The sequence below is a fragment of the Chenopodium quinoa genome, unplaced genomic scaffold, assembly GCF_001683475.1.
Source record: "Chenopodium quinoa cultivar QQ74 unplaced genomic scaffold, ASM168347v1, whole genome shotgun sequence".
Lineage (NCBI taxonomy): Eukaryota > Viridiplantae > Streptophyta > Magnoliopsida > Caryophyllales > Amaranthaceae > Chenopodium > Chenopodium quinoa.
In genome coordinates, this window is record NW_018745410.1 from 4,561,853 (window position 1) to 4,585,244 (window position 23,392).

The 23,392-nt window shown below is 38.4% G+C and overlaps 1 protein-coding gene and 1 long non-coding RNA gene across 5 annotated transcripts; one reads left to right on the forward strand and one right to left on the reverse strand.

The window, feature by feature from the left end:
• Positions 1–1,669: 1,669 nt before the first annotated feature.
• LOC110713132 lies at positions 1,670–3,069 on the reverse strand. Its single transcript, XR_002509776.1, has 2 exons — positions 2,604–3,069; positions 1,670–1,931 (listed from the first exon to the last, which is right to left on the reverse strand). It is a non-coding gene; the product is annotated as an uncharacterized LOC110713132 (long non-coding RNA).
• Positions 3,070–17,967: 14,898 nt separating this feature from the next.
• Positions 17,968–21,743, forward strand: LOC110713138. 4 transcript variants are annotated; one of them, XM_021891610.1, is made up of 5 exons: positions 17,968–18,250; positions 18,664–19,188; positions 19,272–19,497; positions 20,306–20,653; positions 20,980–21,743. In XM_021891610.1, exons 2-4 carry the CDS (start codon positions 18,835–18,837, stop codon positions 20,374–20,376), a joined length of 651 nt encoding a protein of 216 aa, XP_021747302.1. In that variant the 5' UTR covers positions 17,968–18,250; positions 18,664–18,834; the 3' UTR covers positions 20,377–20,653; positions 20,980–21,743. The 4 variants fall into 4 exon arrangements, with proteins under 4 accessions (XP_021747302.1, XP_021747300.1, XP_021747301.1 ...); XM_021891608.1 differs by having other exon boundaries at positions 17,969–18,250; positions 20,303–20,653; XM_021891609.1 differs by having other exon boundaries at positions 17,969–18,250; positions 20,303–20,653; positions 21,020–21,743.
• Positions 21,744–23,392: the final 1,649 nt, after the last annotated feature.

The following is a 23,392-nucleotide window of genomic DNA, read 5'->3' on the forward strand; positions in this document are numbered from 1 at the left end:
TTAGATATTGTAGACACCCATTTGTGTCTCCCCAAAACCAAACCCGGTGATTAGTGCCTTTCACGTCGAATCATAATCGAATGAAACGAAAGTGTGGAAAGGTCTAGTGTAGCGGAAAGTTTTATTTCTTTTCTCTTCTCCCTGTTTTTGAAAACTTTATTTTAAGAAAACAGTCAATCCAATTTGGTTGGTCCATGATATGGGTTCAATAGTGGTGTAGTTGGATGGGGATTGCAAAGACCTTTCCAACGATATATTATAAGCCCAATTCCGATGAATATTGAGGAAGTTATGGCCAATTTACTAAACTGGGCCCGGTTTGAGCTTTATGTACGGCCTAATGATCTAGGGGGGCCTAATATAATTTATCATTCCTAATGCAATTAGGAATGGTTTTAGTCTTCTAGAACATTCTAGAAGGTTCTTATCATTCCTAATTCAATTAGGACTCTTCAGAGTTTTAATCAAGATCAAATAGCATTTTCGATGGAATTATATTATTTTATCTTCCAGTACGGGAAATTTATCAGATTTTTCGAAAACGCGTTAAAAAAATGTTTGCCGTCCAACCCCAGGCCTTGGCGCCTGGAACCAGGATTGGCGTCAGGCGCTGGCCCTGGCGCTAGCCACTGGTCCTGGCGCCAACTAGCCTGGGCTGGCGCCAAGGTGGTTTTTCGATCTTCAGACTCTGTTTTGTTAAATTATCTTTTTTGGATGATTTTCTCTATAAATATCGTATTAAAAACTCCGTTTTAATTCACCAAGAATCATCAATTCTCTTCTTCATTCATCAACTCTCTTCATTCACAGATCATTCAATTCTCTTCTTCATTCATCATCATCTTTCTTTCATCAATTCTCAATAATATTCATTCTTTAGTATTCTTAAATAAACTTTGCTTTTTAATACAAAATTCCGCATTCACAAGATCTTGATATACCTAGCCATATTCGAAGTTGCCTTCGCCCTAGACGTGAAAGGTTTTAATTTCTGAGGGTTTGGTCCCAAATCTCTTTTTCAATTATTTAATTTAATTGTTTTGATTATTATTTTTCCTTGAAGTTACTAATGTGTGTATTTTGTTATTAGAAAGAGGTACGAGGCATCCAAGTACTTTAATGGTTTAATTGATATTATGATGTAGAATCATGCTTAGAGTGTTATTTTTAATTCCTAGTATCATGTATAGGGTAAATTTAATATCAAGTATGATTAAAAGTACGATGTTTTTCCTAATATTAATTCATGTTAGTATCATACTAGGGCTAAAGATTTGATTTTTATTGTTTAGTGACATGCTAGGATTTGTTATTAATCTTGTTAGTATCATGCCTAGGATCTTGCTACTATTATGCTTTAATATTAACATGAACATGATAATGATTATAATTGTTATAATTTATGATGATTATTATTATTATTATTATTATTTTGATAATGATTATTTTATTTATGATTATTATTGTTTTGATTATGATTATAATTTTATGATGATTATAATTATTATTGATTATTATTATTGTTGCTTGATATTTATATAATAAAGACTTCTTAAGGTTAGTACCAAGTATTCTTTTGATCGAGATCTCATGTTAAGATAGATCTCACAAAAATATACACATACGTACATTGAATATAATCCTCATTCTGCAATCATTACCACCCATATTAAATTAAAGCAGACCCTTCCATTATATACATACATACATACATACATTATTTGTAAATTAAAGCATAGGAAATACAATCAAATTAAACAAACTAATTCTACATGAGACTATGATTGGCGCTTTCCCTAAAAAAAAAAAAAAAAAAAAAAAAAAAAAAAAAGTGAGAGAGAGAGAGAGACAATTAAAAAAATACATACAAGTAAATTTGACATGTAGATTCTGATAAATTCCTTGAATAATCAATTTAAAAAACCGTTTACCTGATAAGAGATGAAGAGATCAATCTTAGCTCGTATTCGATAACTCAATAAACTAGGATATGAGGAAATCAAGACAAAAATTTTATGCATCATGTATCATACACTACCTTTTTCATATTTCACTTTGAAAACCCCTACTATTAATTTGCAAATAGCAAACTTCTCGGCCAGATTTTGTTATTGTATTCATTCTTAGTGCTAAATTAGATAGAATACACTCCACTAACTAGGAATAGCCACTTGAAAAAAAAAGGATTTAATTACACTCTAAAAGTATATATATCAATAGACAACATGAAATGACGTTTCTTTACACCCAATTTCTAGTTTGTAACAATATATCCAATTCATCGGCAACCTTTAAAAGTAATATAGGAATCAATTTTCTAATCTTTTAATCACAAATTGATCAAGAGGCATTCAAATGCAGATCATACAAGAAAGATTAATCAAATATCCATTTCACAAAATAGAAAAAACAATTAAACCCACATGAAAAAATCAAAAAATACAAAAAAAAAAAAAAAAAAAAAAAAAAAACATAAAACATAAAACATGTAATTAAAGAATTAAAGGGGATGAGAGAAAAACTGAATGTTCGGAAAGGTAAAAGAAATGAAGGAAGGGACGCGATTGAGTAAGACTTTAACGACATCATTCAAAATCCTTTACCTAATGTCAATCAAGATAACCACCAAATCACGAATCCAAAATCAAAACCTTAACCCACAAGAGAGAGAAAGAGCCAAGCTAAGGAGGAGAGGTGGCTTCCGCTGCTCGGCAAAAGTCTAAAGCTTCTGCAGTTAATCAAGGTGGTCGCGAAAATCATCAATCCATTGTCGCCACCATCACGACCATTAGTGAATGAGGCCGTAGAGAATAAATAGAGAGGTAAAGTGGGTCGGCGGCATAGAAAGGAACGGCGGTGGAGTGAAGAATGAAAGAAAGGGCCAACAGTGAGTGAAGAGAGATAGAGAGAGAGAGAGGAGGGAAAGAGGCGGTAATGAGAGAGAGAAGAGAGGAAATTAGGGTTTCTCGAGAGAGAATGAGAAAAGAAAAAAGAAGCGGTAATAAAATTAGAAAAAAATATCCTTCCTATTTGTAACCAAATATAGGTGAGTTCGTTACAAATAAGATGTATTTGTAACCAATTATATATTGTTCGTTACAAGTAAGATATATTTGTAGCTAATATTACACTGTCCGTTACAAATAATATCCTATTTGTAACAGACAAAATTAATGTTAATTACAAATAGTATTTGTAACTAATAAAAACTTGTTGATTATAAATAGGGCGTTACAAAGAGCATTTTTTCTACTAGTGTTAAGAGTTATATATATAAAGTGTTATCTCCCTTAATGAGGATTAAGGGAGGTATTTATAACCTCGGGAAACGTGTCAATCTAGGTTTAGGTTAACCTTGGGCTGCTTGGGCTTCCCTCGGAAGTTGGGCCTAGGTGACCGGTTATCCCAGGTGTCATGGGAAGGACACGTGTCGTGTCGTAATTGGTCCATGGTGGACGGATCATTGCTTGACACGTGGCAGGCTCCTATTGGCCCATGTGACGGACACATGGCGGAACCTGATTGGTCCACTTGTCAGATGGTGATTGGTGGGGAAAAATCCCCTAATCATTTTCCCCTCACAGGTGGCACGTGACTGGTCACGTGTTACCTGTGACAGGTATCGCCCTGTAACAGGCGACGGCCTGCTACAGGTGTCACTCGGCGAGAGGCCGAGAGATTCTCCCGCCAAAATTTTGAATTCTGGAAGTGACCCTTCGCCTTCTCACTTCGCCTATATAAAGGAGTGTTGACTTCGGTCATTTTCACACTTGAAAACTTTGTGAGAGAACATTCGGACCCCTGAACTTGCTCTGACATTTTGGACTCTTTCTGCCTACCGCCTGCTCTGACAAGCCGACTGCAAAGGATTTTCAGAACTTCATCAATCGTCACTCGTTCAGGTAACCGTCGGTTCCCTTACTCTTAATTTTCTCTTTACTTTATTCTTTTTTGAAATGGCACCACGGAAGCACACGACACGACCTAGGTTAGTGATCAGCCGGTCACCGGGGACGGCTAAATCTAGGACTAGGAGTACCGCCTGCCCTTTTCTGGACCCATCTTTGCCCTTTATACAAAGTCCGACTGTATCTGTGTCTATGCTGAACATGATGCCCAGAACAAAAAAGACTGCCAGGATCTCAAATTCAGATGGCTCCTCCCACAGGGTGCCGATTAGTGAAACATCTGACCAGGCGCCAGATGTGGAAGTGAAACAAAGCGGCTTGAAAGCCGGCAGTTCTGAGGGAGGAGTCAAAGTGACCCCTTCCCATTTTACAGTTGACAATTCTTCATTCTCTCCTGCTCCTTTTAAAGGAGAGGAGGCGGGCCCTTCTGGGAGAGGGGAAGAGTCGTCCTCTTCGGACTCGTCAGAGGACGATTCCGAGTCTAGCTCTTCTGGCCATGCTTCCCTGGACACAGAAGAGAAAAACAGTCGCCTACAAGAGGCGAGGCTTTCTCACGCAGTTGAGAAGGGGGACGCTTGGGCGAAGCCATCCGCCTCTCACCGAGAGCAAAATACCCCTACTACTGCACGGTACCTCGCGGCCGGATCACGGCCATGCAAGAGAAAGTGGAGAGCTTTATTGCAAACCACACAATGGGCCCCGGCTTTTTAGTGTTCGTACCGGATCCAGAAGACACAGTCGTCTGGCCGGCTGGTACCAGTTATGATGGCGCCTGCTTTGGCTGCTACGAGGCGGCCATCAAGGCTGGGCTGCGCTTCCCACTACATCCGGCTGTTCAGCGGATCTTGGATGGGTATGAGTTGGGGTTATGGCAGTTAGCCCCGAACTCCTGGGTCAACGTACTCGGCTATGTGGCCGAGTGCGAACTGCACGGGGTGGAGCCGAGCTTCGAGGCTTTCGCCCACATGAACTACCTCAACCGGTCCCCTAAGGCAGGCGGTACCGGCTGGTATCAATTGACGAGCCACAGGGGCTACCTCATGACGAGAGGTAAAGCAAACAAATGGAAGGACTGGCGGAGCACCTTCCTTATCATTGAGAGTTCAGACACAGAGCTGAACAAGCGCTTCAACAGGTGGAACAGGAATCCGCCCCTTCTTGCAGGCGGCCTCAGCATGCCGCCTGTTCCCCCCAAGGCTAAGAAAGAGATCCTAGATAAAGGACTCTTCAAAGTAGAGTCGAAGGTGAACTCTACTTCAGGGGTACGAGAGCAAGTACCCCTGCACTGCGTCCCGAGCTTCAAATGGCTCTACGACGAGTACTTTTTGGCCGCCTGTGGCCTCAGCAGTCGGTGCTCAAGAGGTAGCCGGCCTGTCGAATATTCTGTTGTTCCATGCATTTCTTGTTATGACTTTTATTAACTTTGCTATTTGTTTTTGCAGCGGACGCCATGAGCAAAATTACCGCCTCCAAGACTGCGGCGGCCATGTTGCGGGCCTCCATCATGCAACAGTCTTCAACCGACTCCCCCAACAAGGGGGCACCCTTGGTGGGCTTCGAACCTTTCACCCTCTTTTTGGAGTTGTGTTTATGTATATACTGACTCTTTTCTTCTTTTTTAGACGGGCGCTCCAAGAGCTTCTTCTTCCCAACAGCCGGACCCCAAGGCCCGGAGGACGACTGTTGCGAGCTCTCCTGGTTCTGCCAGGAAACATGTGGCGGCTGAGAAACAGCCGGCCACTTCTTCTAAAACTCTAGCTGGGCCACCTAGAAGTATGAAATTGTCCTTGTAAATTTTAGACTTGCTCCCTTCTTTACTAGGTCTAATCCGTTTGTTTATGCTTCATGCAGCCGGCCCTCAGGAGCCTGACTTGGTCGAGGTGGCCAAGTCTATGATCAAGGTCGTTCCTCCAGTTGAAAGGGAGGCGGTCAGGGGTGTCGGCACCCTTGACCTAGACGGGATTGCAGGGGTCCTTGCTGAGGTATACTTAGCATATTTTTGAGTATTTGAATTCCAGGACGCCTGTTTTCTTTTTGTTTGGAAACTGACGCCTGTTCCCCTTTGTACTTAGGCCCTGCTCCGAGTGAACGGCCTTCGCAAGCCGCTTGACCGAAAGAACAAAGAGGTAAAGGCTGCAAAAGCTATGGCCGCCTCTGACTGTGATAAGGCAATGTTTCAAATTGCCCAAAATGAAGTTCTGACCATTGATATTCTTTATTATCAGGTGCAGGCTACCGCCGCTATCCGGGCTCAGTTAGAGGCGGCCCAGAAGAGGAATAGCGAGCTGGAGGCGACCATCAACAACCTCAAGGCCGAGCTGAGACCTCTTCGCCAAAAGATGTCCTCATACGAAACCTTGGAGAAATCCTTGGCGAGCGTAAAGGTACGCCTGGTGACCCAGGAGAAGAGTCTTACTCAGGAGCTCTCGGAAAAGGCCGAGCAAGAAAAGAAAGAGCTGGTCCGGGAGATGATGGAAGACTCTGCTCAAATCCAGCGCATGACTTGGGGCCGCCTCTTCCCCAATGCCGACTTTGCCTCATGGGAAAAAACGTACCGCCAGTGTTCTGATAGATATAATCAGGAGATCCTGGCGGCTGCTGAGGAAGAGGCATTGACGGCTGCTGAGGAAGAGGCGTTGGAGGAGGAGGAGCAGCCGGTAGTGACGCTTGTGCCGCTTGGGGGTAATGCATCAAAGAAGGATGCAGCTGAAGCCGAGTCCAGCAAGAAGAGTGCTGACCAGGCGGCAGCTGCTAATATTGAAGATCTGCCCCCTTCTTAAGCTTTATGTCTTCTTTCCACGGCCTGCGTGCCGTTTGTTTGTATTTACCCGGCCAGGGGGCCGGGGCTCTGAATATTTTGCCGGTCTTTAATGACCGGCTTCTTTTTAATGAATTTTTTTGTTTTGCTTCAAATTTGTTTAAGTATTGAATATTCTGATATCCAATTGTACACTATACCGACTGTTTTACATGGCCGACAGTTGCAGACAGGTACGGATAGTTAGTCACGCCGCCTATGCCCCTGGACGACTGGTTGTCTGTTTCCAGGCTAGACGATCAGTCGGCCATTTATCCAATCGGTATTCGAACCATTTTAAAGACTGGATCCCCTTTAGGCAGGCGGTCCTGTCATTTGTAAAATTAACCAAGTAGGAAAGTGGTCTGACCAAGTAAACATGATTGTTACCTAGTCGCCAAGTAACTGAGTAGTAGAGGTATCAAGCGGTTGGTACCGGTTGTTCCCCTTTATTCGCCAATGTTTGTTGGCTTTTAACTCATAGGTTGTTAACCTAGCAGGAGTAGTGGTTGAGAGCCCCTGTTTGCTAAAAACAGGCGGACGACTCATACCTTTTAGGCTCCATACTAAGTTTGAGAGAGTGACTATGAGTTAACTTTGGTGTTACTCAGTCGCTGTCACTCCTGCTTGAGTAGTAAAGGTACCAGGCGGCGGAGGCCGGCTGAACCTTTTGATTCGCCAATGTTTGTTGGCTATTAACTCAAGAGGTACCCCCTGCATTTATCCCAAGTAATACAGGCGGTCATCTGACTCAGATGTCAACTGCTACCACTGGTTTGGTTAGTGATAGAGTTATCCTTGTCTCAGAAACGGCTACGTGGTTGCCCTTGGGGACAGTCGTATAGGTGCCGTGTAATTAGTTTATAGAGCAATGTTCCACCCAAAAGGGAGCTGCTCTCTGCGACGAATTTCATCCGGAGGGATGCCGCCGGACGCCTGCTATGATGTTGGGACAGGTCGTATTAGTTTTGCAGATTGGATCAGTGGGCTTGGCGCCTGGTCTGATCATTCGGCCTGTGGCCTTGGTTAGTTCTTGGTGAACGTAGGTGCTAAGTAAAAGGAGGGTAGCCGCCTGTTTAGGCACAGGGTCGGCCAGGCCCTGATCACTTTTAGTTAAGTATAAGGGGGGTGGCTGTGTGTTTGGAACCAGTCGGCCCTCTTTTATGGAGAGTAGCCGACTATATGTCCAGACGGCATGCCCCTATGGTGATAGAGTAAAATATTCAATGGAGAGTAGCCGACTGTAAAGGTACAGGCGGCATGCCCCTCTGAAGATAGAGTAAAATACTCAATGGAGAGTAGCCGACTGTAAAGGTACAGACGGCATGCCCCTCTGAAGATAGAGTAAAATACTCAATGGAGAGTAGCCGACTGTAAATGTACAGGCGGCATGCCCCTCTGAAGATAGAGTAAAATACTCAATGGAGAGTAGCCGACTGTAAAGGTACAGGCGGCATGCCCCTCTGAAGATAGAGTAAAATACTCAACGGAGAGTAGCCGACTGTAAATGTATAGGCGGCCTGCCCCTCTTAAGTAAGAATAAAAATTAAACATGGAGAGTAGCCTACTGTTTGTTAGTAGGCGTGCCCCTCTTAGTACAAAATTGAATATTAAGTATGCAAACTTTTATTAAGTAGCCCTTGACTATTTACATCATTCAAAAGAAATATTTCTTAAGATTATCTACATTCCAAGTTCGAGGCAACGGTTGTCCGTCTGGTGTTCCCAGACGGTAGGTACCGTCCCTGACCTCTTCACAGATTCGGTAGGGTCCTTCCCAGTTGGGAGTTAGTTTGCCAGACTCATTAGCCCTACCAACTGCTTCCATTTTTCTAAGTACAAAGTCCCCCACTTTGAGTGGACGCCTGTGTACTTTTTTGTTGTATGATCTAGTCATTCTCAGGCGGTAAATTTCATGGCGCAAGACAACATTGCCCCTCCTTTCAGGAAGTGAGTTTAATGCCAGGCGCATGGCTTCCCAGTTTGCCTCTTCGTCATATAGCATTACTCGAAGATTTGGCTCGTAGTGTTCTATTGGAAGAACAGCTTCCGCACCATAAGTTAGGAGGAATGGAGTTTCTCCAGTCGCCCCTTTTTCAGTCGTCCTAATGGCCCAGAGAACATGTGGTAATTCATCCGCCCATAGGCCGCCTGCTCGTTCAATCTTTTTCTTGAGACCGTCTGAGATGATTTTATTAAAGGCTTCTACCTGGCCGTTTTCTTGTGGACGGCCGACAGATGCAAAGTAGTGTGAAATTCCTTGGTCACCCAACCAGCTTTTGAGAACAGACGTCTCAAATTGGGGACCATTATCAAAAACTATAGACATGGGAACCCCGAACCGAGTGATGACATTTTTCCAAATGAATGAAATTACATCCTTCGTCTTGATTCCCTTTACAGCCTCCGCCTCTACCCATTTAGTGAAGTAGTCGACGACAACAAGTATGTACCTCCTTCCGCCTATAGCAGGCGTATATGGACCCAGAATATCCATGCCCCACTTAGCAAACGGTAGTGGGCTATGAATGGTAGTGAGGTCAGTAGCCGGACGGTGAATTAGTTTGCCAAACCTTTGGCACTTGTCACATTTTTTCACCATCACCATCGCATCTGCTTCTAAAGTAGGCCAGAAGTAGCCCTGCCGCCTTGCCCGTTGAGCAAGCGTCCTACCGCCTATATGGGAAGCACAGTAACCAGAGTGAAGATCGTCTAGTATCTCTCGTCCCTTTTCTGGAGTAACACACTTTAAGAAGGGTTGAAGGTACCCCCTTTTGTGAAGTTCTCCCTTTATTATTTCAAAACTGGTTGCTCGTTTTTTCAGTGCTGCCGCCTGTTGATGATCATCCGGCAGGGTACCGTTTGTCAGATATGCCCTGATTGGATCCATCCAGGTTGAGCTTCTGTCTAGGATTCCAATAGGGTCTTCCTCGATGCTTCTCTTCTCCATTACTTCCCAAAAAACAGTTCGAGGAGTATCACAGGAGGCGGATGATGCTAATTTTGACAGTGCATCCGCCTGGTTGTTTTATGATCTCGGCACTTGGGTCAGATGGAAATCCTCAAGGGAGCCGACTGCTTGTCGGACCGCCTATAAATACTTGATCATGGCTGGATGGGTTGCTTCGTATTCGCCATTGTACTGACTCACTATCAATTGTGAATCGGAACAGGCGTCTATTTTTCTTGCCCCTGCCGCCTTGCACATGCGGATTCCGGCTAGTAAAGCTTCATATTCTGCCTCATTGTTTGAGGCCTGAAAACTGAAGCGTAGAGCATACTCGTACCTGTCGCCCTCTGGCGACTGACATATGACGTCTGCTCCACAACCATTTGAAGTAGAGCTTCCGTCCACATATACCTTCCAGACTTGATCTGTAACATGAGAGTCCGGAGGACGAGTCATCTCAACAATAAAGTCAGCAAAGGCTTGCCCCTTCACTGCTTTTCTAGGCTCGAAAGTAACTTCGAGGCTCTGAATTTATATGGCCCATTTGATCATTCGGCCTGACGACTCCATGATGGTCAGTGGCCGCTTGATAGGTTGGTCTGTATACACGACGACTGCATGTGCCAAAAAGTAGGGCTTCAATTTTTTAACAGCCATGAAGAGTGCAAGACCAAATTTCTCCACTAAGGGATACCTCAACTCGGCATTTTTCAGTACATGACTGACAAAGTAGACCGGGAGCTGACAGCCGTCTCTTTCAGCAAGGAGAACAGCGCTTAACACATGATCAGAGACGGCTAGGTACATGTAGAGTACTTCTTTGGGCAAAGGGCTGACCAGCCTCGGCAAGGAATGCAAGTGAACTTTCAATTTCAGGAAGGCCGCCTCAGCATCCGGCCCCCATTCAAACCTTGCCTTTTTCTTAATTGCCTGGAAAAAGTATAGGCATTTGTCGCCTGATCGGCTTAGAAATCTTTCCAAGGCCGCCAGACAACCTGTTAACTTCTGAACCTCTCGGATGGTACGAGGCGACTGCATGTCAATGACCGCCTGCACCTTCTCAGGGTTCGCCTCTATTCCTCTCTGATTGATAAGGAATCCGAGAAATTTCCCAGACTCAACTCCAAAGACACATTTCTTGGGATTGAGCATGACATGGTGCCGCCTGAGTGTGGCGAAAGTTTCACGGAGGTCCGACAGATGATCTTTCTGAAGTTTAGACTTGACAATCATATCATCAATATATGCCTCGACATTTCTCCCAATTTGATCAAAGAACACAGTGTTTATCATTTGCTGGAAAGTGGCCGGGGCATTCTTAAGACCAAACGGCATGACCGTGTAACAGTATAACCCCTGATCAGTGACGAAGGCCGTCTTCTCCTGATCTTTCTTCCATAAAGGAATTTGATGGAAACCAGAGTAGACGTCCATAAAGCTCATCAAAGCATGGCCGGCTGTTGAGTCGACCAGGTTATCAATTTTAGGCAGAGGGTAACTGTCTTTGGGGCACGCCTTGTTTAATTCTGTGTAGTCTACACACATTCGCCAGGTGCCATTCGGCTTTTTAACAAGCACCACATTTGCAACCCAGTCTGGGAAGTAACATTGCCGAATGAACCCTGCATCAAGTAATTTTTTAACTTCGGCGGCTGCTGCTTGACTTCTTTCTTCGCCATGGTTCCGCTTCTTCTTCCGTACCGGCTTCTTTTTCGGATCCACGGCCAGTTTATGTACCGCCAGATCAGGACTAATGCCTGACATTTCATGGACTTCGAATGTAAAGATGTCCTTGTATTCTTTCAATAGTTTGTGAAAGTCGTCACCCAGGACTGTCAGAGCAGTCGTCCCAACTTTGACTATTCGGTCAGGACGCGAGTCGTCTAAGATCAGGTCCGTATGCTCACCAGCCGGCTGAGGGCGGAATTCATCCGACCGCTCCTCTGCCAATGATTGCTATTTTCTGTCTTTTCTTGCGGCCCCTGCCTGGGATGCCTTTCTCTTCTTGCCGCCTGCTTCTTGAACAGGCGCACTCTCCTTGACATTGTCAAGGTCTATTTTTCCACCACTCGACCCAGTGGCCATAACAGTGGGCTTGACATCCGAGAGATAGCACTCTCGGGCCATCCTCTGATCTCCCCTTAGGGACCCGACTGTTCCATTATCCCTCTCAAACTTGAGCAACATAAGAGATGGGATTATAACAGCCTTGGAATTATTCAGGGTTGGTCGTCCCAGAATCATGTTGTAGGCCGAGAGTTCTTTTACTACCAGGAACCGGACTACCATGTGTCGTCCTTCCCCTTTTTCGCCCAGGCGGTGGGTAAATCCACTCGTCCCACTGGGTGGACGACTCCTCCTCCAAACCCTACTAAAGGGTGGGATGCCGGATGTATGCAATCAGTCTGATATTTTAGTTTCGACAGACATTTGCTACTGATGAGATCCGAGGAGCTTCCGGTATCTATGAGGATTCGACCAACTCTCTGGAACCGGACGACGCCAAATTTTTCGGGGTTTTCTGATGTTCTGCGGGAGAGTTACAATTCCGAGACTGGAACCGGACGCCTGTACCTGCAAAACAAACGGATGCTCCGGATGATTGGAGATCCGCCTCCGACGGTCAAGTTAGTACTTGATTAAGGAGTAATTAATGCGGAAATTGAAGTGATTGGGTCTCTCTAGGTGAGAGTGTTTAATGTGTGTAATCTGCTTTTTTAGCGTGTTATCTCCCTTAATGAGGATTAAGGGAGGTATTTTTAACCTCGGGAAACGTGCCAATCTAGGTTTAGGTTAACCTTGGGCTGCTTGGGCTTCCCTCGGAAGTTGGGCCTAGGTGACCGGTTATCCCAGGTGTCATGGGAAGGACACGTGTCGTGTCGTAATTGATCCATGGTGGACGGATCATTGCTTGACACGTGGCAGACTCCTATTGGCCCATGTGACGGACACATGGCGGAACCTGATTGGTCCACTTGTCAGATGGTGATTGGTGGGGAAAAATCCCCTAATCACTTAGTATGCCGCATAGTGAGCAAAATGAAGCTTGTAGATATGATATAAGTTATCTTGATTACCTTATCGAAATTATAATGCCACAGGGCTCACAAAATGCAAGGTATGCAAAATGGAGCATCTAATTTATATATGGTATTCCTCTACTGATTGCAAGCACAATTCAGTGTGATGTAGAGGTCTAAGGTGAAGATTTAGTTCCTTCAAAGGCTGGTACAGATTCAGGGGATGTGCTTTTCAGGTCAAGTAATGCAGAAGCTGTTGTATGTTCGCTTGATTTGTTTGTAGATTGCAGAACTTGTTCTGTAAAATAATCAGTCCTAGTATTAGATACTCCCTCCATTTCAATAATAGTCCCATATATAATCAATCACATAAAATAAGAAAAGGAGAATATTTGGAATCTAGGATTACAGTAAAAAACAATTATAAATAGTTTTGCCTTATTTAATTTTTTTTGATTTTTTTAGGAAAACATTAGCCATAATTGCATAAAGCAAGGGAGTAATTTATTTACTTAGAGTCATGTTATTAATTCATAATCAATTAATCTAACCAATCGGAATTTAATATGTATAAAATAAGAAATAAAAACTAAGTTAAAAGTGGAATACATTCAATATGAGAATCTTTTTTAAACACCCAAAATAGTATATGAGACTAACAAATTAAAATGAAGGGAGTACATTTGTAGAAGCAACTAATTTGTGGCATTTTGGAGTATTCATCTTGGTGTTACCTCTTCTTAAGATTGCTACGCTTTCTTGTAAGCAATGACCAATTAGGAAATATTGGTGTCTCATAGCAAGCATTATGTGGTATGTCAACTGCTTCTAAAGACCATTGAAGTACGCTCCTGGTAGTTAATGCTGGAGTTGGTGCCACTTTCAAATGAATCACTTTAGAACTAAGCTTTTGTTGTGCTTCAGTAAAACCTATGTGATCTTCATGCACAAGTTTATAAAAATTAAAATTAGATAATTCATATTTTGGTATTGAAACTTATAATTTATAAGCATAGTAGATATGCAAAATTGGAAAATTAGTTCATAAGTTTTAGCACATACATTGGTTATCAGAGTATTAATTTCATCGGCATCCATTTTGAGTATTTCCTCGGTTTCATTGTTTAGTGTTGTTAGTCTTATTCTACAAGTAGCATCCACTACATCAAAAGTTAAAGCAACTCTGCATATTGCATAAAATGATAAAATCAATAAATTTATATGATTATTTGCAAATTCAACTTTAAAGATATTAAGGTAAGAAGATATATACCTGAGACAGGATTTTGTTTCTTTGATGTAGTATTTCCTGCATGCAAATTGCTATCCTTCAGGATAGTTGGTTGTCTTCCCACAGTGCGTGCATCCTTTGTATATAATTAGGTCATTCAAATTTGCAGGTGCTATTGTAGCACTTATCCAAAGTTTTTCATCTTGCAATGCATTTTGTGGCTGTGTTTAAGAAGCATAGTTAATTATTTAGAATGTAAGATAGTATATATAAATAGATATTTTTCGAAAATATAAATTATTTATTTTAGTATAAGATATATACCTTCTTTTCTTTCAAATACTGAATTGTGACAGTGGTTTGTTCATTTTCAGGATATCGAACTTGTAGAATTTTGGCTTGTCTATCTAACTACTTTTGTGCATAAAGAATTGACGTGCAACATTTTGAATATGTTAATATGTAAGCAATTATGTAAATTTATTTAATATTTTTATTTATGTAGGGTGCACACCATTGTTGTAGAACATTGGCTCTATCTTCTTTTGGGTTTGTCATAATTTGTGAAAATATTCTAGTTGATGAAGAGAAGTGTTTAGGGTAAAAATTACCCATGACAAATGGACCAATCCGGACCTGCCACGTGTCCACCACGTGGGCCAATCAGCGTCCGCCACTTGTCACCCTAAGAGGTCCAACATGGACTAATCAGGCCACGCCACGTGGCCTCCCATATGCCAAATAGGCAAAATGGCCACCAAGGCCCAAAGTCCGAGAGAAGCCCAATTTGCCCTGGTTAACCTAAACCTAGGATTGACACGCTTCTCAAGACTATAAATACTTAATTAATCCTCATTAAAGGGGATTCAGGAATTAATGACTCTCACCTAGAGAAAACCAAAACACATTGATCACTCCTCACCAAGAGGAACCAGATCTTCCAACCTTTACTTTTCCGCACTATTCACTCCTCAAGCAAGTACTAACTTGATCGTCGGAGGCGGAGCTCCTACCACAAGGAGTCTCCGTTTGTTTTACAGGTACAGGCGCACGGATCCAGTCTCAAAATTGTAACTCTCCCGCAGGACATCAGAAAACCCCGAAACAAGAAGCATAGCAATGACATTTTAGAATTATTAGGTCTGTAAGTTTTCAATACATAAGTGATATATAATGTACTTATAAGTGCTTAAATTCAAACCTAAATTTTTCTGCCCAAGCTTTTAAGTTGTCACATGCACTCCCAACTAAATGATTCCAGACATTTACAATTACAATTTAAGTGTTTCTAAGATGAGAAAAGATGAATTGATCTGTTAGATATCATTACTTGTTCAACATTTGAGAAAGCGTGTAGATGACATTAGGCTTACGTTTGATTTGTGATTACAACTTCCCTAACATATCCTTGCTGACCATAGAATGATTCAACCAAGAGAACTTCTTCTTCTACATATAATACAACTCCTAGGATATCTATATGAATCAATGTTATGTTAGTGTGTAGGCGAAATATTTATATGATATATTAATAATATTATGCATTAAACATACTTTATGTAGCATCTTCTTAGATATCAAATGCTAAGGTACCTATTGGTTGCAGTTCTGTATTAAAAAGAAAAAAAAAGGTATTCCCATGAATAATTTAGGTTAATAGTTATGTGAACATCTTAATTTTTCATACCACATATTTCATCCAAGAAATTAGCTGTCGATACTTCTTTGAGCTCAGGCTCAGTTTGACCAGTTACGGGACAGATTGGTCGAATTGCAGTTGTTTCTCCAAAAGTTAGTTGGTATGGAACTTTTGTACGAACGATCTCAAAATGTTTAAGTAAAGGTTCAATACCGCATTTGATATCTCATAAAGAACATCAAGCCTGAATTTTTCTCCAATAGTGTGGACTTGGTCCTCTACTAAACGACCATGTAGTATAGTGCCCTATATAAACATATTATATATTAGTGTTTGAAATATTTATGTATGAGACCAATGCAGAGAAAAGGATAGTGTATTTAATTTAAATATGTCATCATATATTTTCCAGATTGAGTTTAAATTATTTTAGGCAATGATTATTAGTAATTGTAGTTGATTTAAAATTGTGATTTTGAGGTAGAATATAGGTACAAAATCATGCAGAAACTTGTATAGTATACTTGTTCTAATAAAATTTTAGAACAATATATTGAATCACTATCAAGTTTGGTATTGATTTTTATTAGTCTACAATAGCATAGTATATCAAGTGCATTAAAAATTCTTTTTTTCCAAGGGACTATACATATATATGTTAATTTAAAACAAAAAAAAAAAGGAGGAAGTGTATTCAATTGAAGCATCTAATCGTTTATTTTCCTATGTGACTTTCAATTATTTTAATTAATTATGTTTAAAATTGATTGATACACAGAGGTGATAATGGTTTTTTATTTTTAATTTTTTTTTTTGGTTTCATTTTTTTTTTTTTTTTTTTGGAAGCAGCTAAGTTAGTTAGTTTTTATATTTATGATATATGTTTTATATTAAGTATATACTTAAATTATTATGATACGGAGTAATAAATATAAGAAGCATTCTATCAATTACTTGAACAAAGGAATTTGTATATAATAAGTAATCCCTAGTTTCTCGTTTAGTGCTAAATGAATAAATAATAAATAAGGAGTGATACTTATGCAACCAACATAAATATATAAATAATTGAAAGTTTGGATAAGTACAAAATTTACCTTTTCATTAGAAAATACAAGACTTTGAAAGTAAGTGCCGTCATTGAAAGATTGAGTTGCATTTCCTGAATGTATGAGTTTGACCTTGATTCTATATCCTTGTGTATTTGGATTACGTTCATCAACGTACAAGAATTCCGTCTTTATATTTTGATCTGCATTTAGTAACTTGTGAAGGTTATTAATATTTCAATATATTCGATTTAAATTAGTTATGATTTCATTTGAATGTAAATTAGTAAGTGTAAAGTTAGGAATAATAAAAAAAAAAAAAAGATTTGAACAACACTATGAGAGAGTATAATTACCTATTATCTTATGCTTATGAATAGAATGAAGTAGTAGATGACAAAGAGATAGTAATAATAATAAATCTAGTAGTTTGGTGAAGACTACAAGTTTATATGTATGTATTTATGTAGAATAGAATATAGAAAGTGTGTTTTTTTTTGGGTTTAAATATTTGGCAAAATTGGTATAAACCACTTTTTTTTATCAACTTTTTTGAAAAAACCACCATTTATGTTTTTTTTATTAAACAACCTTTTAAGTATCTAAATATTTTATTGCACCTCCCCTATTTCAAATTTTGACGAAAAATGTAACTGAGACTCAAAAAAGCCTACGACTTGTGTTTTTTCCTCCTAAGTCATTTATTTTTCCCTTCCCAAAAACATTCGACCCTTCCCTCTATATAAATGCATGACTAAATTGAGTAAAGTTTTTAATTTTGCTCCACAAATTAAATTGTAGTCTTTGTTAATTCTCAAACCCTAAACTAAGGTAATTGAAGTGGATGATTGAGATGGAAGGGAAGATTGTGTTGTACTTGTTGATTTGGAAGTGGATAGTTTAGATGTAATCCGTTAAATTTGAAATAGGGGTGGTGCAATAAAAAACCTAGGTACTTAAAAGGTGGTTTAGTAAAAAATAAAACATAAAAGGTGGTTTTTTCAAAAATGTTGGACAAAAAAGGTGGTTTATACCAATTTTTCCTTAAATATTTGGTATTAAATAAAGATATGGATTACATTACTTGATTGTCCTTTTAAGTTAACTTCTTTGCATAAATATACAGGGTCTGTACTTTATTTTATTATTTTTTTTTTTGTGCGTTTTCTTTTTCTTTTCTCCTATAAATATTCAATTTGACAAAAGAAAATAAAGATTTGTATTGTTTACATATGGTAAATATCTAAGATTTTGAGATAACTTTTTTTAGAAGTATTTAAAAAGTGCTCTACATATATATCTAATCTAAAAATAAAAGTACTACTTGTCGTACTTGAGGCCATTTGGTTGGGGGTATAATCAAAGGGAAAAGGAATGTACAGGATCCATTCCCTTTGTTGTTGTTTGTTTGTCATCATCTATCATTCCCTTTACCTTTTTTATTTTTGTGTTTACCCAAATATCATTTACACCCATTCCCTACCCCCCTCAGACTTTAGCATTCCCATTCTCCTCTCGTTACCCATCACTCTCTCTCTCTCTCCTCTCTTACCCTAAAAAATTCCCAGCAGTCGTCACCCCTTACCGGAGCTCCGGCCACCACGACAACCAACCGAGATTGTACACCTGCGACTATTTCCGACCGATCCCCACAAGGTACGATCTCCGGCGACCGTATTATACATATCTTCGTTTTAGATCTACCTTAATCATGTCCTTTTTTTATTATTCATAAATTGATAGGTAATTTATACATTATTCCTAATTCTTGAGGAATTATTCACGTTATCAACCACCTCCATAATAATTGATGTTAATTTGTTGTTCACTGTTGCGATTTGAAGGGTTTACTGGTTTTATTTTATTTTTTTTTTGTTGGGAATCACGAAACAGTGTATATTTGTTGATTTTTTTTTTCCTCCTTGAATGAATGCTAATTTGATGTTTATATATACTAATGTTCATGTATATGTATATATTTGTTTAGCTTAAATTTTTTTATATATCTTGAGTATAAATGATATGTAAACTAGTCAGTGATATGTTGTTGTTGACGTTCTTTTCTACAGAAAATGGCTCTAATTGGTACTTCTTTGAAAGGAAGAGAAATTGGGACTTTATTCGGTTCATAATTACTATGATTAATTGTGTTGTGTTGCTACATTTGATGTGTTACTCAATGAGAAAAACTATATACAATTCCCATTATCTTAAGCTAGATAAAAAAAACTAGAAGGAAAATGATATTGCACAACTTGAATAGAATGATTAGAGAAAGTGACACTTTGTGTAGGAACTATCTTCGTATAAATCGATACACATTTGGTGTACTTTTAGAAATGGTTAGAGATATTGGTGGATTAAATGAAAAAAGAAACACATGTTTGGAAGAGATGGTTGCGGGCTTCTTATACACATTAGCTCACTATAAGAAAAATAGAATGATTGGTACACATTTTTACAGAAGTGGTGAAACTATTAGTAAACAATTTCATGCTTGTTTGTTAGCAATCTTAAAGTTACTTAATATTCTTCTTAAGAAACCAACTCCAATACAAGAGGATTACGACGATGAAAGGTGGAAATATTTCAAGGTAAATTAAAAAACCAACACTTTAATTTGAGATAAAATAGAGAGACTATTACATAATTTAAAGTGATATTGTTTGTTTTGTAGAACTCATTAGGTGCCCTTGATGGTATAATGATTCTAGTTAATGTTCCTTGTGAAGATCGATCCAAATATCGCACTAGAAAAGGTACCCTTGCTATGAATGTACTAGGAGTATGCTCACCTGAAATGGAATTTATATATGTCTTACCTGGTTGGAAGGGATCGGCACATGATGGTCGGATTCTTCGAGATGCTATTTCTAGGCCTAATGGGTTGAAAGTTCCAAAAGGTAATTTGATTGATGTAGTAGACTTTATTTGAAATTGACTTAGTAAGAGAGTAATTTTTTTTTTAAATGTGTCAAGGTTGTTATTATCTATGTGACGGAGGATATACTAATGGAAAGGGATTCCTTGCACCATATTGAGGGCATCTTTATCATCTTAGAGAATGGAATAATGGCCCCCGTCAACCCTTTAACCGCCGAAGAATATTTCAATTTAAGGCATGCAAAAGCTAGAAATGTGATTGAGAGATGCTTTGGGTTACTCAAGGGAAGATGGGGAATAATTCTTAGAAGTCCTTCTTGGTTTAGTTTACAAACACATGGTCGAATTGTGCTTGCTTGTGCCTTATTACATAACTTGGTAAAAAGATACATGCTTGAAGAATTTGATGATGATGACTTGTTTGAGGAAAGTGATAGTGATGATGATGATGATGATGGTGATGCTAGGGATGAAGAAGATGTGGAGTACATAACCTCTATTGCTGTAACCGATCCATGGACTAATTTTCAAAATACAATGGCCAAAAATATGTTGAATGATTGGAGGGCTAGACACCACAGAGTTACTTTGTGATATTATTCTTGTTTGTTAAATAATATTGTATTTGTTATTTGAACTTGAGACTTGAATCTTTGTTTCAATTTCGTGTTTTATTTTATTTTATTGTTGTATCAAGTCATGGATGTTGTGTTGGACTTATAATAATTTCCTTTATGTACTTGTATTGAATATTTTGTTTGTTGATTTCATTTTTATATATATGCAATGTTATTTTGACATGTTAATATGGTTCAAATATTTTAGTAGGATGGATGAAAGTAGTGCAAGTGGAGGTGGAAGGGGAAAAACAAATGATTTTGGTCCGCTCAAGAAGATAAAGTTCTTGTAGAAGCATTGTCAGAGCTAGCTGTTGATCCTCATTGGAAGTTTGAAAATGGGTTCGGAAGCGGCTACATGGTTCACTTAGAGGAGAACATAGGTAAGGTTCTTCCTGGTTGTGGGTGGAAGGATATGCCACACATCGATTCTCGACTAAAGAAACTTGAAGCAAAGTTTAGGGCTATTTCTACTATGTTAAATACTAGTGGATTCGTTTGGGGTGATTCCAAAAAAATGGTTTATGTGGACCGGGCTGTTTATGATGAGTTTTGCAAGGTATGATAACTTTTTTAAGGTCATGAACTTTTATTTTGAATACTTGCTAATTTTGTTTATATTACTATGGTTGTGGATGCTTAGTATTTTTGCTATTTTTTTTTATAGATTTGAAGGACTATTTATACAAGCAAGCATAGGAACTATAGTTAGCAGGAACTATTTATACAAGTGCATCAGTTTTTTTTAAAAAAATTCTGATTTCAAGATTTTGTTTGTAGTGCTAGCTAAAAAAAAAATCCTATGTGGAATGTCATTTAAATTATGTTTGAGATACCTCATGATGTTGTATATTTGAACATTTTGGAAATTTTTGTGCTTTTCAGAAACACAATCAACAATTTGCAAACTGTTGCCCCCCCACAGGTTTTACTCGATTCAAGTGATGATGAGGGAGTTGCTGCTAGTGGTCATGTTACGCAGACCGTTACTTCTCCTCCATAAAATAAGATGAAGACTGAAAAAACTTCCAAAAAAAAAGAAAAAAGAAAAAGGTGGTGCTGGAAGTAATGAGTTAGCTAGCTTACAAGCATTCATGAAAGATATGAATGTTCATCTTTCCACTATGGCAAATGTAATGGCACACTGATGATCGTGAACAACGAGCGAATGAAAGAGAGAAAAAATTAGTTGAAAAGAGTGAACAAGTGCTAGAGGAACTACTCTCTTTCAATTTAGAAGGTGTCACGGAATCCCAAGTTTTTGAAGTGGCTAACATTCTAACCGCACAACCAAACAAGCTCATGGTATTTTCAAAGTATCCCGACGCTTTAAAAAGTGCTTATGTTAAGAGTCTTCTACGAGGAAGTGGAAATGGTGATGCTTAAATCTTATGTGGTGGTTTCATGTATGGTTTTCAATTAGGTGTTATTCACAAGCTACTACTTTTGGCATGAACTTTATCTAGAAAGGATTAGTAGCAAAGACTTGGGTTGAATGTTAATCTTATTTTAACACTTTTGGTATGAACTTTTATTTAGGAACAGGTACTTTGCATTGGTATTATTTTCACCAAGAGGTGATTACTTGGATTTGTAATCAATGGAGCTAGAAAGATGTTACTTGGAGATATATTATGTTTTTTTTTTCATATTACAGGAAAAGACGATACAGGTTGGTGGTATATTTTTAAAAAGAATAAAAACAGGTTCTTCAAGTATCCTGAAGAAACAGGTTTTATCAAATAATAACACGTTATTTTTGAGCAAAAATTAAAAGAATTTAAAAACTCAAAATTTGATTCCTTGGCTTGAACCAAACAGTCACAAAGGAAATCAATGAGCAGTTCATTCCGTTTTCTGGACACAACAAAACAACTAAGAAAAATCAGGGGAATTCATTCCTTTCTTCTCCATTCCCTTTCTTCATTACATTCCGATTCCCCTCTGCGAACCAAACGACCCCTTAGTACTATTTTGTCGTGTGGCTATATTACTTTTCATAAGCAATGATGTGCAATAGTTGGATTATTGGTTTCTTATGGAAAAAGTAAATTCTGTTTCACAAAGGTTGTTGGGTTGATTAATAATCATAGTTACAAGTAAATTGTACTACTAATAATGATAGATCCTTGAATTTGTATTTGATTGTTAAATCTGTGGTTATGCATAGTCATTCACCAAGTTTATGTTAAGTCACTTATCAATTTATGTACATGTTAAATCATTTATCAAGTTTGTGTATGTTATGATATAAAGTATAGTATTATTTTTAAGATAATTAAGGTGTTAAAGAAATAGAGATCATTAAAATGAAAATTAAGTACTATAATCAACTACATAGTGTGTGGAGAAGATTTTAGAGAATTTTTTATTTTTTTTTATAAATGTTTAAGTTGTTATGGCAAGTAGGATTGACTTGACAAAAGCATTTACGCAGTATAAGTAGTTCTTTACCGTGTGAATTGACAAGTCGTTTTAATGGAGTATAAGTTGTTTTTAACTTCGAAGTGAATTACTTGTGTGTTAATGTATCTTAATAGATTCTTAGATTTTATATAATAAATAATTTGGCCGTTTAACTTGTGTACGAACATTTGCCAATATAAATATTCTAATAGTTTGAATACTAAAGCAAACAATAAAAAAAAGCGATTGGTTGAAAAAGAAGCAGAAATTTTAAATAATTTCATCGTTTTTATTTAGTTGACGCGTTTGATTTAGGCACATATATTAAGGAGAGGAGGGAGAGTGAGAGAGAATGAAAAAGAAAGTGGGGTAGCTTGTAAATGCAAGGTAAAAAATTTACCCCAAAAGAAAACGTGTCAACTAAAAAAATCTTCCTAAAAAGAAATACGGGTCAACTAAAAAGAAACAGAGATAGTATATTTTTTTTATGATGAAGAGAGGTAAAACAAAATGATTGATTGTATTTAAAATTGAAAATCTTCTTTTGCTTTTTAAAAATTGTTCTCTTATTTAAGTAATTACATTTTACTTATTGCCTTATTGGTTAAAATTTTCTCTCATAAGGATAGTTGTTTTCATCAGAGGTTTTACCATCTCTGGCATATTTTTTCTTATTTATTCGTTTTTGTCCAGTATGTATATCGTTTTTAAGTTTTTTATTATTTGAATATGTGCAATTTATTAAAATATATTGATTAAAAAGGTATAATGAAAAATTATATTGAAGGGAAAGCATCTTGAGGTTAAAAAATCAAAGTACAATACGATGCGCAATGCTTTTATAAGATCACCTTACATAAATGTAACTTATAACATTTAGCAAAATCGTTAT

Excerpts from the sequence above, each read along its gene's own strand:
- LOC110713138 (XM_021891608.1), top strand. The coding sequence starts at position 18,835 with ATGATATTGCACAACTTGAATAGAATGATTAGAGAAAGTGACACTTTG. Across the intron at positions 19,189-19,271 it reads AAAGGTGGAAATATTTCAAG|AACTCATTAGGTGCCCTTGA; the intron begins GTAAATTAAAAA and ends TTTGTTTTGTAG. Across the intron at positions 19,498-20,302 it reads TGGGTTGAAAGTTCCAAAAG|TAGGATGGATGAAAGTAGTG; the intron begins GTAATTTGATTG and ends CAAATATTTTAG.